General features: G+C 41.7%; 1 protein-coding gene across 1 annotated transcript; it reads left to right on the top strand.

The window, feature by feature from the left end:
- Positions 1–7,220: 7,220 nt before the first annotated feature.
- On the top strand, positions 7,221–13,250 carry amigo1 (adhesion molecule with Ig-like domain 1). The gene is made up of 2 exons (XM_005914899.3): positions 7,221–7,806; positions 8,605–13,250. The coding sequence occupies exon 2, from the start codon at positions 8,712–8,714 to the stop codon at positions 10,254–10,256; it is 1,545 nt and encodes a 514-aa protein (XP_005914961.1). The 5' UTR covers positions 7,221–7,806; positions 8,605–8,711; the 3' UTR covers positions 10,257–13,250.
- The last annotated feature ends 380 nt before the right edge of the window (positions 13,251–13,630 follow it).

The raw sequence follows: 13,630 nt of genomic DNA, 5'->3' as shown, positions 1-13,630 counted from the left end.
CCTCCCACCATCCAAAGACATGCAGCTTGTGGGGATAGGTTAATTGGATAACTCAAATTGTCACTAGGTGTGAATGTGCAAATGAATGTGAGTGCGAATGGTTGTTTGTCCCTGTGTGTTAGCCTTGCGACAGACTGGCGACCTGTCCAGGGTGTACCCCGCCTCTTGCCCTATGACAGCTGGGATAGGCTCCAGCGCCCCCCGCGACCCTGAAAAGGATAAGCGGAAGTGAATGGATGGATGGATATTACTTATCATGAGATGATATTAAATGGTGATGTAAAATCAATTTGACGTGGTGAAATGCCAGTTTCATTGGCATTTATAGTGTGTTTAGTTCAGGTGTGTCAAACTCATTTGACTTCATGGACCACAATTTGATTTCAAGAGCTCTGAAAATGTTTACATTTCATAAACTGTTAATTTACCAGAATAGAAGAGCCTGAGACATCTTCCATCCATCCATTCTCTTCCGCTTATCCTTTTCAGGGTCGCGGGGGGCGCTGGAGCCTATCCCAGCTGTCTGAGACATCTTGAGTGTGTTAATTTTTTAATATCTGTTGACAGGATTTTTTTCCGAAGATGGAAAGAAATGTCTTTGGTCAGTCTGCTGTTATTACACAGAAATGTTTCTCTCCAATATCAAAAAAAACACGTTAGCTTGGCCCCTGGGTTTCATTATCTTACAACAGGCCATAGGCAACGCTGCTGTCAGTCAGAAGGCTGTTAAACCCACAACGATTGTGAATTCTTCCTTGAATGAAAGCAGGGGTTTACGCAGTCACTCTCAAGGCTTCTAGTGGCGTACAATGCAACACATCTTATTGCAAAATATGGCTAAAAGTCCAAAAGTATTGCCCTCCTTTTCTGTCATATTTACGCTTTGCAAAGTCATCCATTGGAACAGATCAAACATCATCTAGCTGAATCTACTAGTATCTAGGTTTACTCATTTTTTCAACAAAAAAGCGATAGTTAGTGATTGGTTAGTAAAAATACCGGGCCATTTAGCAGCTAAAAGGAGCTGACAGACACCAAAAATAGCCACTGAATTAAACCTATATGAACACAAAAATAACTCCAATTGAATGATCAGCGTGATCTATAATTATACTGGATGTGTAACTAAACCATGGTGTGCCATCTTTGTAGAATAAATTTGCTATTTTTAGCTCTGCGGTTCACTTGTTTCCTAGAAAACATCTGTTGCTGTAAATTCAGACTTTCTTAACAAATGCAAAGCGTTAATGAGGACAACCACAAGTACGGGGGAAAAAATATTAGTACCGGTAATTCATATTCTGTGCCATTGTGTAGAGGTAGCTGTGATGACTGCGGATGACATGTAGTTCTCTGTTGTGTAAACCAGTCAGCTTGGTGACAAGAGCATGTGTTTACCATATCAGCAGAGGAGCCAGGTGGAGCACATAGAGACACAGCTTTATGTAAACATTTACACGTTTGCATTGGTGCAATCTAAAAAAAAAAAGAAGATCCCCCCCCCCACACGCTATCAGGTGCAGAAACAGGTTCTAGTTGTTTCTGTTCTAGTGACTTCATTTCAGCGTCTGAGATGGAAAAAATGACTTCCTGGCTGCCGCAAGAGTCACTTAATAGTTATGCCACTACTTAATGATTAATGGAGTTAAGAGGTTTCTGCTTGCTTTGACTGCCCTGCAGACAAAGACAGATGCTCCGCCACACTTTCATCCCTTAAATATTTTAATACATGCTGATGAATTATTATAAAGGAGAGAACACTTTGTACCTTCGTTTGTCGAACAGTCTCTGAGCTCGTGGAGGAACACTGATTTACCTGGAGCTCTTTTTTCGTTCTTTTTTTTTGCATTTATCAAAACATCAATCTGTATGAGAAATCCCATCTGAGCAGGTACGTGCAAGAATAAGAGAAGGCAAGGCCACCTCAGATTTAACACAGAGCCAAAACAGTCAACGAAAGGCCGCCGGCAGTTGCCTGGCAACACTATCCCTATCACAGCAGGAAGTGGAGTCGAACAGAACATTAATCACTTTCAGCTCCATCTCACCAGAGTCACAGAGCTCCAAAGCTTCGGTCAGACAGCGGTTTCGCACAATGTTTAGCCACGCAGAGTCGTACCTGTGTTTCCTAGAATTTTACTTAAGGTGCAGTGAGAAAGAGTTTGGTCATGTTTGGTGTATGTTTAGAGAATTAATGGGGTTCACACTAGTGTATTATAGTCTGTCTGTGTGAGCGTGTGTAGTCTAAACACTGTCTGCTTTTACTTGGAAACCTGCTGAAAGCTTCTTCAGAGGATTTAGCTTGTGCTTAGAGAAATTATTTGGCACTGAATATCATTAAAGCAAATAATGAGTGGTGTCCATCTACAATGCTCTGCTTTAGATCTGTTTGTTACACCTGCCAAAGCACATCTTTTTAAGGCAACTCCAGCTTCCAGCAAAGCTTCTGCCTTTTTATTCTGCTATGGTTTGATGTCTCAGACAGGTGGGATCCAGCCTTGCACCAACACAGAAATGTGTCTTGCTAAAGCACGAAATCCAGGTGACGCTGAAGCAACAGAAAGCCTCTCTGCTTTTTTTGAGAGACGAGTGCTTGATGTCATTTATGTACGGGACACGAATAACATGAGGACGCACTAAAGACAAGGGCATACTTAAATAACAGGGATGAAATTCAGGGTGCCACAAAACTGAGGGTCCATCACAAGCGTCAGTTACCGTGTGTGCTTTTTAAAAATTTATTTATTTATTTTTTTAAATCTGTTGCTATAAAAATTTTTTAAATCTGACAATAAAATGTCTCTTGTTGCTGTGACTTTCATTTATTAAATGATTTCTGGTGGCATTCTGAGTAGGAGGCTACACTGGTGTAGCAGCTTATTGGCAATGCACAGGCTCTCACAGCTTTGCCAAAGCTAGGAATCGCTGCAGCAGATCTGTGAATTGAGGAAAACCCGAAATAAAGCATCTCAAAAAGCAGCATGTGGGTGGATTCGCTTGAGTAAAAAATGACAAGGTTTTTCCCGCTCAGTCAGCACACAGAAACAGACCTAATCAAATATATAAACAGAGTGTGGACAGTGAAGAAGACTATCATGGGCTACGTCAGGGAAGCATTGTAAAGCTTGGTGGCCACCTGCCCTCCACAAACATGTAATAACGCACTAAGGTGCAGATTTAAAATGGCAACCTAATCACCAACTAAATATATAAAAATTTTATTTAAGGAGTAGGTTATGTGCTTTCAATGTTATAAGGACTCAAAGAGTAGACATGGCAAGCTGCCTAGAGACATAGAGTCTGTGGGGTTCATAGATGCCACTCAAATGTAATCAAATATATCTATTTTCCTCCCGGCCCTAGAGACTGTCCCAATGTCAGTAGTACGAGCCTCTTCTTACATTTTTCTGCAGTTTCTTCTGCAGTGCAGTGATACATTGGTGTAGTTCAGTAGAGGGAAAATCAGTGTTGGGTAAGTTACTTTAAATTAGTAACTTAGTTACATTACTAGTTACTTCTATCAAAAGTAACTCAGTTACTTCAAGTTACTCGTTACTTTCAAAGTAACTAGTTACTAGGGAAAGTAACTTTGGTTTTACTCAGAATTCTCTTGTTAATGTGTTGCTTCCATAACTTTGCCAGTCTTCTAGCTTGCTTACTTGCCACAAGTGCACTGTGCCACCTACCAATAGAAAGGAAAAGATAATGTGCACATTTCCACGAGAGAAATCCCACGCCTGGACCGTCTTGACGCTGCCATGATTCTAGCCTACGTCACAGCGTCATGTGCGCCTTTTACATCCAACACAAAAACTGCAGTCGTGGTGCTTTCGATTGTACTCAGAACTCGAAATTCTGCCTTCTGAATAGGAAGATGTAGGTAACACCAGACTGCAGATGAGCTGCATACAGGGCTGGACTGGGACAGAAAATTGGCCCGGGCATTTTGACTAGAGACCGGCCCACCATTATAGGAAAAATCATAAAGCCTTTGAATGAAAATAAACACTGTTGTGACAGTGATGTACACTGTTTTGATGGTATATATGCATCAATCTATCAATCGTTTGTTGTAAGATTCAGATAATTATTTTTTAAAAGCAGACATTTTAAATGAGAATAAGAAAGAAAAGTATTTCTTTGTGCCCCCCTTTCCCTGTTAATGCCCTACATGCCCCCCTGGCAACACTTTGCTAGACCGCCCCTGCACAGTTACCAGCTGTCAGCTACCTAAAAAAGGATCCTGGTGTTATTTGTCTCTCAGAAACAGTTCATAACTTCCCTTCAACTCATTCATGTCACCTAAAAGGTAAACCTGTTTCTCCATCACCTGTTCAGCTCTGATGATTCAGTAAGGACATCTCCTGGTTTCATCTTCATGTTTCCCTCTCACCAGATAACCAAACCATATCATGACCAGCAGCTTTTACAGCTGTGGCTCCAGCAAACATCAGCTGATACTAGAAATTAATATTAAATAAATTCTAACAACAGCTGATCAAGCTTAAACGTGCTGCTGTTGTTTAGCGCGACATCCGCTGGTTTCCTCTTTCTGGCGCAAAGTGGGCGATAAACAAACAAGAGAGAAAAGCCGATCAGCTGATCATTGATCAGTTTCATGATTGAAGTAGAAACAGGAGAGGGAGGGGGAGAGAATGAGAGAAGAAGAGGCAGCTGTGCAGCGTAAAGACACAGAATAACTCCAGCTTTGTGTCTTTTTCATTGTAGCTGAAGTCCGGGACAAACTGTTCCTTTTCACCTCAATAGAAACGCGTAATATTTTCTCTGAATACGAGACGATTCGTTTTTACGGGACAGTTGGCAACTCTAATAATTAACCTTATGAACAAAATAAAGTTCAACATCAGTAACATCATAGCACCACCCAGCTGTATAGAAACTCCGTCATGCTAGCTAGTACGCAGTACGGAAAAAGTCAGAATAACGAAAATAAACTCCACCTAAACTTGGTTTATATCTGACCCAGAAGACTGCAGGTCATAACTTCTTACCTGAAGTTCAGTTCACACTCGGACCGGCGGCCGCCTCGGGTCTCTCCTCCTGCCTCCCCTTTCCCTCATCCACCTGCTGGCCTCCACCACTTGCTAATGTTACTGAATCTGTGGAAGCTCGCGATAGCCACCACACGAAGTAACGAGTAACGACCCTATCTAAATAGTACGAGTAACGCGTTCTTAATAACGCATTAGTCCCAACAGTGGGGAAAATACTTCCTACATAAAGGTGCTCACAGCGAGGTTTGTGCATTTTTTGAGTAAGTGGGTCATGATTTCTGGAAAGAGGCTTCGAAGCTGAGCTTTTTCAAATGTGTTTGTTTGGGATTTCAGGAACAGAATTACATTCAAAATCAAAGCACACATGTCTGCAATGGGAATCTTCAGAACTGGCAAATCATGCCAGAACAAACTATTGAAGAGTAATAAAGGGCAGAGGAAAAACATGTAAAGATGATTTTGCTGAGAAGCTCCTTTTAATCAAGGTTGACTCATGAATTTATCAGTCAGATAAACTACCAGTTATTTTGTTGTATTTTTTTTTCCACGATGCTCTATGTTTGCACGATGTTTTCAGTTGGTGGACGGTCAGTTCTTGGACTCTTCCATGAACCAAGGCTGTTGTATTAGCTGCAGTAGGTGGTTTAGCATTCTCTTTCTGAAATATGCGAGGCCATCTTTAAAAAGGACAGGATGGGAACAGATGTTGCTCCAGAGCCTGCATCTTATTCAGCGACAATGGTGCCTTTCCAGATCTGCATGCTGCAAATACCATATAGGCACCAAAACAACTCTGTACTGTCAGACATGCAGGCTTTTGATCTTAGTACTGATAACAACCTGGATGTTCCCTCACCTTTGCTGTCAAGTGGATTTTCCAAAAATAATTTTAAATTTTTATTTTCCAAATTACAGAACAATCTTCTTTTTCACAAAGAAAAGACGACAGCACTATGCTCTGGATGATTTTTCCCCTGATAGAGCTTTAACCTGTATTTGTAGATGGCACAGTGAAATCACATACAATGATTTTTGGAGATTTCTCGAAATGTTCCTGATCGCACGCAGTTACTTACATGACAGAATCATGCCTCGTTTTAATGCACTGCTTCCCGAGGGTCAGAAGGTCACAGGCATCTAGTACTGTACTGTTTTCCGGCCTTGGTCTTTGCGCACAGAAATTTCTCCAGATTCTTAGAAACTTTTGATGATATTAGAATCTGTAGATGATAAGATACTGAACATCTTTCTGTGCTGAGAAACATTATTCTGAAATTGTCCTGCATTTTGAAAAAGCATTTTATTTTTTTCCAGATTGGTTAACTTCTGCCCATCTTCACTTCTGAGAAACTCTGGTAAAATAAGATGCTCTTTTTATGCCTAATCATGTTATTGACTTGTAGCCAGTTAACCTAATTAACTGCAAAATTATTTTATTTATTTATTATTTTTAGTACCACTTTTCCAGCCTTCTGTTGCAGCTGTCACAGTTTTTTAAAGGTGTGCTTCTGCCATAACTAATATGTTTCATGACATAGTAAAATGTCCTAGTTTAAACATTTGATATGCTCCACTTTCCATTCACTGCATTCTGTTTTTATAACATGTTACACAGCATCCAAACTTTTTTGGGTGGGTTGGGGTTGTTTATTGGTACCTCCATGGGGCCAAAATAAAAATAGAAGCCCTATTCAGGACATGTAGTCACTGTTAACGCGCTCATCTGTCAGATGGGAAGTGATGACGGACCAGAACAAGCAGAGAAAAATGTGGGACACACATGTGTGTGAAATCTGCCTCTTAATAATTCTCTGTACCAGATACTGTTTTAATCCCAAATAACTGTATCGCTTCTGGTTAACAACATACCTGATCAACATCTGCATGCAGGCCCTGTTAAAAGCATGTCCAAGTGTCTGCCTGGCGTGATGGGTCAGGATATGAAATGCCAAGCAGTCAATAAGGCCTATATATTTTTTTAATATATAATGTAATGTTTTGTTTTGGGTCTTTTTTGTTTTTAGCAAAACATAGATGTGCACAAAATCTTGAAATTAGTGGTAATCTTGGTGATGTAAAACTACCAAATATACTACATAATCACAACCACGCAGATATAAACCTGCAGAAATACTTCAGCTTTAAAAAAAAAAAAAAAAAAAGCAACCCCCCCAAAATTTGGCCTAATTTTCTCAGTTGGTTGGTTTCCTCTCCTGGGTATCTTTGGTGAAGCTAATTTCTGTAAACAGCGCCTTCTGGGTTTTAGCGCGCTGCCTCAGCCGAAAAACACACGTCAACCACTGCAGACCAGCACTGCACGGCGAAAGCAGCAGGCCTATGAGGATCCACGGGAAGCTTGTCAGATACAGACTGCTCACTCTTGATTATCTCAGTGGCAGCTGCAGAGACCCGACGAGATCCGAACGCAAAATGCGCCAATTATCCTCAAGAGACGGATGTGCGGTCGTGCGTGTTCCGAGCAATACATTTGAATGAAATCATAGGTTTTAGAACGCGGTCGCTTATCTGTTGATGATCGTTAGTTAGAAGAACGTGTAGTTGTCTTCTCTTTATATAATCTTTTTTTTTTGTACCAAGAGTTGGATGCCTCGTGGACGGGGATTATTATTTTGGCGAGGAGATCTGTAGTGCTCTCCCTCCTCCCTGCATCCGTTGCCGTCCTCAACGGCAGACACGGAGACTCAGACGGCGGATATCTGAATGCAGCAACGCTGTAAACAAACAAGGGGCCGTTTTAATGAAATTAAGCGCCGCTGCATCCCGGTTGAAGGTACGTGTCCTTCTCGGTTTCCCTCCCCATCTCTCGCCTCACGGCGTGTGATGCCTGTTTGTTTTCCAGCAGAATGGTGCAATGCAACGACTGAACTGCTCATCCACAAATGGGCAAGGGTATTTCAGAAAATGGTGATGATGTAAACAATTATATATTTTAGTTGTGTTTTTTAACGTAGTGCCATTTGTGTCTTTTTATGTGCGCCAGAAAAATAATGTGAGCCAGGGAAATGGGGGGGGGGGGTCAATTCTTGTCTTCCAGAAAGTGTGAATGCACATGGGTTAGCGTGAGTAACCGTCTGCGGCGTGCTTGTGTACTTGTTTTAAAGAAAGACGCGCACGGTGCAAAGCTGCAGAGGAAAGTTTGTTGTCTTTATTCATGCGCTTGGGAGATGTGAGCTTGGGAGATGTGAGCTTGGGAGTGAGCTTGGGAGACAGTGGTTACCGCCGATGTGGTATTGTAGGTTCAAACTGGAGGGGGGAAATATATGTGGTTATTTACTCTGATGGTCTGCAGTAGGTAGGTATGTTTATAATAATGCAGTTAATGTAAAACAGATAAAACAACGATAGCTAAAATTTCAATAAAACATGAATCAGGTCGCCAGTTAGAAGATCATTCAATAAGAGAGAGAGTGTTTGAAATTGTGTTGGTGGGGTTGCCCCTTTTTTTTAAATGCAGGATTTTCCATTGTCCTATTTTTATGACTTGAATCATTTCCCTCCGCTTTGTGAATGGATGTTTTTGTGTTTACAAACACTCTGTCTAAAAGCGTTATCTTTCTGCTTCTTTCAGCCTTCAGTTAGCAATGTGCCTGAGAATCCTCCAGCTGCTCTTCCGTGCTTTTTCTTTTGAGAATGGGATTGTAGTGAAACTCTCTGGGATTTAGAACAACTGCAAGCATGTTGCAGCCTTCCACCAGAACAGGTGACAGCCTGTTGGAAACATTACCTCACTGGAGTAACTCCCAGAGATGGGCCTTATTTCTCGCCCTCTGCGCGACTCTCCTCTGGCTCCCAGAGGCAGCAGGTTCTACACTAAATTGCCATAAGATGTGCATCTGCGCCGCCAACATCGTCAGCTGCTCCAAAATGAATCTGACCATCGTCCCGACTGGTCTACCTCTCTACACTTCTGTGCTGGATGTCAGCTATAATGAGATAATCCGACTGCAATCTGAGTGGACCCCAGCCAAGCTCCCGAATCTGCATAACCTCCTGCTCAGTCACAATGGTCTCCAGTTCCTGTCTTCAGAGGCGTTCACAAATGTGAAGCACCTGCGCTACTTGGACCTGTCCTCTAATGAGTTAAAGCAGCTGGATGAGTTCATCTTTGAGCCTTTGGTCAACCTAGAAGTCCTCCTGCTGTACAATAACAAGATTTCACAGATTGACCGCACAGCCTTTGTGAGCATGATTAACCTTCAGAAGCTGTACCTTAGCCAGAACCAAATCTCCCGCTTCCCTGTGGAGCTGGTCAAAGAAAAGACCCGCCTAGAGAAACTCAGCCTCCTGGACGTATCCACCAACAGGATCAAGATTTTGCCCATTGACGAGCTCCAGGTGTTGCCCGCCTGGATTAAAAATGGCCTCTACTTCCACAGTAACCCTCTGCTGTGCCACTGTGACCTTTACACCCTCCTGGTACACTGGTACATGCGAAAGCTCAATTCTGCTGTGGACTTTAAAGATGACTACACTTGTGTTTTACCTGGCCCACAAAAAACCCAAGCACGCGTTTTTGACCTCAGCGGTGATACTATGAACTGCAGCACATTCAAGGAGGCAGACGAAGAGGCTTTTCTGGAGCAAACACTGATTCTTAGCTGCGACACCAAACACAGAAATATGTTAAAGACCTGGACATTGCCCGGTAATGTTCTGGTGACACCTGGGAGCAACCAGACAGCTAAAGTCCTGTCAGATGGGAGTCTGCAGATTAGTTCAGTGAGGTCTGAGGACTCTGGGACCTACACTTGCTTTGCCACGAGTGAGAGCTTTAATGAGACTATCTACGTAGTGCTCAAGGTTCACAATTTCACCATGCAGGGGGCTGGAGAGACCCTGAACACAGCATACACCACCTTGGTAGGTTGCCTGGCCAGTGTGGTGCTGGTGCTTATGTATCTTTACCTGACGCCATGTCGCTGTTTCTGCTGCCCTAACAAGGGTAAAACTCGGGGTGAGGACAGCATCCACTCCTCAATGCTGAGTGTGACACCGACACACGAGGACCCGGCACTCAAGGCCGAACTGAACAGGCATGTGGCTTTCATAGACTCCAAGGACTTGCAGGGACAAAATGGTAAGCTGAACCCCAATGGGGATGAGGATGATGATGATGATGATCTGGATGCAGAGGCTGGTTCTCTAATGAAGGGCAAAAGGAAGAAGTCAGTGGCAGAGTCCATCAGCTCCGTGTTTTCAGACACTCCCATGGTGGTCTGAGATGAGACTGGCAAAGACAGTGGATGTCACATGACTGGATGTAGGTGATACAACGTGAGCCATGTTTTAGTTCATGTGAACTGTGACCTTGTGGGAGAAAACTGCTGAGAAATGTTCACCTGCGGTCGCTGGCGAGTGAAAGTAGGATTTCAAAGGGAGTAAAAATCAAACTGTCTCATTGTCAAAAAGGACAATAGGCAGAACTTTTCCAGCATTTTGATCTGTAGCACTTAATATTCATACTGTGAAGGAATATCAGTGTAGACGGAAAGGGAAAACTAAGAGTCCTAAGAGAGCGAAACGTAGATGTCCTGTCGTTGACGTCAGCACTCAGGAAGTGATCAATAAAACTGAAAAAGTTGGGAAAATAAAAGGCATAGACGGAAATTAGATGTAAGAAGAATTTTAGTTCACAAATAGTATACATACTGAATCCGTGGGTAGCTCATAATTATATTTATTATTAAGGATTAGAGTAGCTTGTATTGTAAGTAAACATTAGAGCACAGATTCATGTACCTCTCCTCTATCAAGGAGAAAGAGATTTAGACTGACTGACGTCACTAGGCTATGAATACATTTGACCTTAACCTTGAGTCCTCTATAGTAAAACAGCACGCCATAAAACAATGTTATCCGAGATCCCAGCCTGAACTGGATGAGTAAGATAAAGAAAGATACAGATTTTTCAGATGTTTAGTCATTCACTGAGGTAGCACAAACCACCACAGGTCATATTCATCCTACATCATACTCCAGCAGCTATATGTTAAGGGAATCAGTTTAAAAAACTGCCAACTAACTCCACGCTAATTATTTTTCACAAATGAATTGTTCATCAAAAAAGTTGCCTCTTAGTTGCTGCACAGTATAACCCCAAAGAAACATTTGCAGTCTTACACAATTAAAAGCAGTGAGCACCTCCAACAGATACACATTAGGTGCAGGGAAGTATTTTGTTATGACTGATTATCAACAGATCGTCTGAATTCTGTATACAGAAAGGTGCCACACTCCTTACAAGGATGACAAGGCTTCTGTTTGTCGTCCACCGAGGTGCCACTTGCCGTCAAGTTTAACTCCTTCTCCCGGTCAAGTTACAGCATTAGTTTCTGTCAGCCGCAACATTAAAAAAAAAGCTGCTGCAGAGTTTATTTTATTGCATTTTTGCACATTGCACAAAATCCCCGAATAGCACAAATTTCTACCCATACATCTTAAACTTTGTCATAAAGTATTTCATCTTGCATTTTGCTCAGATGGGCAGATCCTCATATCACAGAAAATGTAGCTGTTTGTTATGGTGGTTAGACAAGGATCTAGGTTGTATTAACAGGTAAACACTGAAGGTGAAATAACAATAAAAAAGTCTCCTGACTCCACCAGAAAATTAAGCTTATGCGTAACATGAGGCTGTGCATAATTTGACAAGAAAAGGCTCATTTTAGTGCTTGTGGCTGCTGACAGGAAATTTTCAGTTAACACAGGGGACCCGGGATCTTTTGAAAAGATCCCTTTGCCAACACATATTACTGAATTAACTGTAAAAGTAATTTCATGTGCAAGACACCTGGTGTGCGGCGCATATTTCATTAACAACTTTTAAACAGGAGACTGTCTCTTAGCAAAAACAAGAAAGATTTCATTAACGTGCGCGGTGTTCGTGACATAATACGACAAGGCCAGCCTGGAGTAAATGCTAATTGCTTCCTTTGATGGGATGTAGCGTCCCTCTTCTTTCTGTGTCTTTGTCTCTTCGAGCTGAAGGGGATTGGTGTGTTATCATGAGTCACAGCAACACAAAACCATTCTCCCTGGCTCTCTGTATACCGACAGCCACAATTCAGCCCAGATGTGTTTGCTTTGTTTGTGTACCGCTGTCATTGAAGCTGCCCTTACTTAGTTCAAAAGCAATCGTTCAACTAGGCAATGAATGCAACGCCCTTTAGGTAGTCTGCAGCTTGTTAATGAGGGAAACGCCTGCACCTTTCTTTACACATTTACACTCCAACTTAGTCACACGGGTGAAAAGTACTGTAAGATATGATAATTCATTACGCTTTTGAATTCAGCTTCAAAGAATACCTTCTATTAGAAATGATAGTTATTAATATATCTTGCAGCTAAACACACAAAGACGTACACATTTGTGGGTGCAGTAGGCTTGTACGCAAAATAGGTGGAATAGTCACAGACACTGTGTGCACCACTAAACGTCTCCTGCGTGGGCGAGAAAAGGAAGTCACATTTATCTGAGAGGTGGTGTGTGTGTGAATCATTCCACTCTCTCACACATTGGAATACCAGGTGGAGAAACGAAGACGCCAAAAAACCCAAAAATCCTACTTAAATAGAGCCGCATTTAGCATTACCGCAGACTGGTTCCATTTGGCCAGGATGCTCACATTTCACAGAATCCCGTTTTGAGCTTTTAACCTGTTCCCCACTCAGACTACTCACCTTTTTGAGCCCAGACAAAAGCTGAGAAGCTAAAAATGGAAACAATACACAGATATTACCGCTATTGAGCACGCTAAATTACCAGATCACTGGGAAATGGTTGTGTTTTCCCTGCATGAACCCGATGTCAGTCCAGTTAAATCTGCTGTGGGTAATGGGTGGTCTACTCCTCTGTGTTGTCATTTAAAATACAGGTTGCAATTCTGTATAAATTAGTGCTATTGCAAGGGACCTAAAATAGAAAGAAAGAGTGTCTTTGTTCTCTTCAAAGCAAACCTGCCTTCCTATATATATTAATAACTATATATACAGTATATATACGTAGTGAGACTCACTTTGTGTGTTCAGTATTGCTTAGTTGTGTACTGCTATGTTCTATCAGTGTAATGACTGTATCCTTGTATAAACTGATGATGTTCATTTTGCATTATGTCTGTCACTGTGATCTTGTTAGTTGTTTTAACATTCAAGTCTGGATATGTGTGTTTATTTTTTAAGCCAGGTGGAGTTCAGTTGTTTTTTTTTTTTTTTGTTTTTTTGTTTTTTTTTTTTTTTTTTTTTGTTTTTGTTTTTTTAATTGAGGGATGTGTGTGTGTGTCTGGTGATGAATATGGCTAAACGGAGAATATATCTGAACAAACTCTGCATGGGAAAAAGGGGACACTTTTGAAATAACTGCATAATTGCATATGAGACATCCTAATGGGCAGTGAGTATGTAGCCTCCAGTCATATTCAGCCAGTATTTGACTTTGCTAATAAAGCCATAAGCAGCGCAGTGCTTTATCACATTGGTGACATGTCAGATGATGAAGGGAGGTGCAAGTAGGTGCATTTTGCAGCAGCAGTGTTGTAACAAAGCGAGAGCTTTTCTGTATGTACAAATCTTTTCCTGTTTTTTAAAATAAAAATCAG

Source organism: Haplochromis burtoni, unplaced genomic scaffold (assembly GCF_018398535.1).
Source record: "Haplochromis burtoni strain Fernald_Lab_line unplaced genomic scaffold, NCSU_Asbu1 Contig_9, whole genome shotgun sequence".
Lineage (NCBI taxonomy): Eukaryota > Metazoa > Chordata > Actinopteri > Cichliformes > Cichlidae > Haplochromis > Haplochromis burtoni.
The sequence above is the reverse complement of the archived record's forward strand: the minus strand, read 5'-3'. Positions and strand labels throughout refer to the sequence as shown.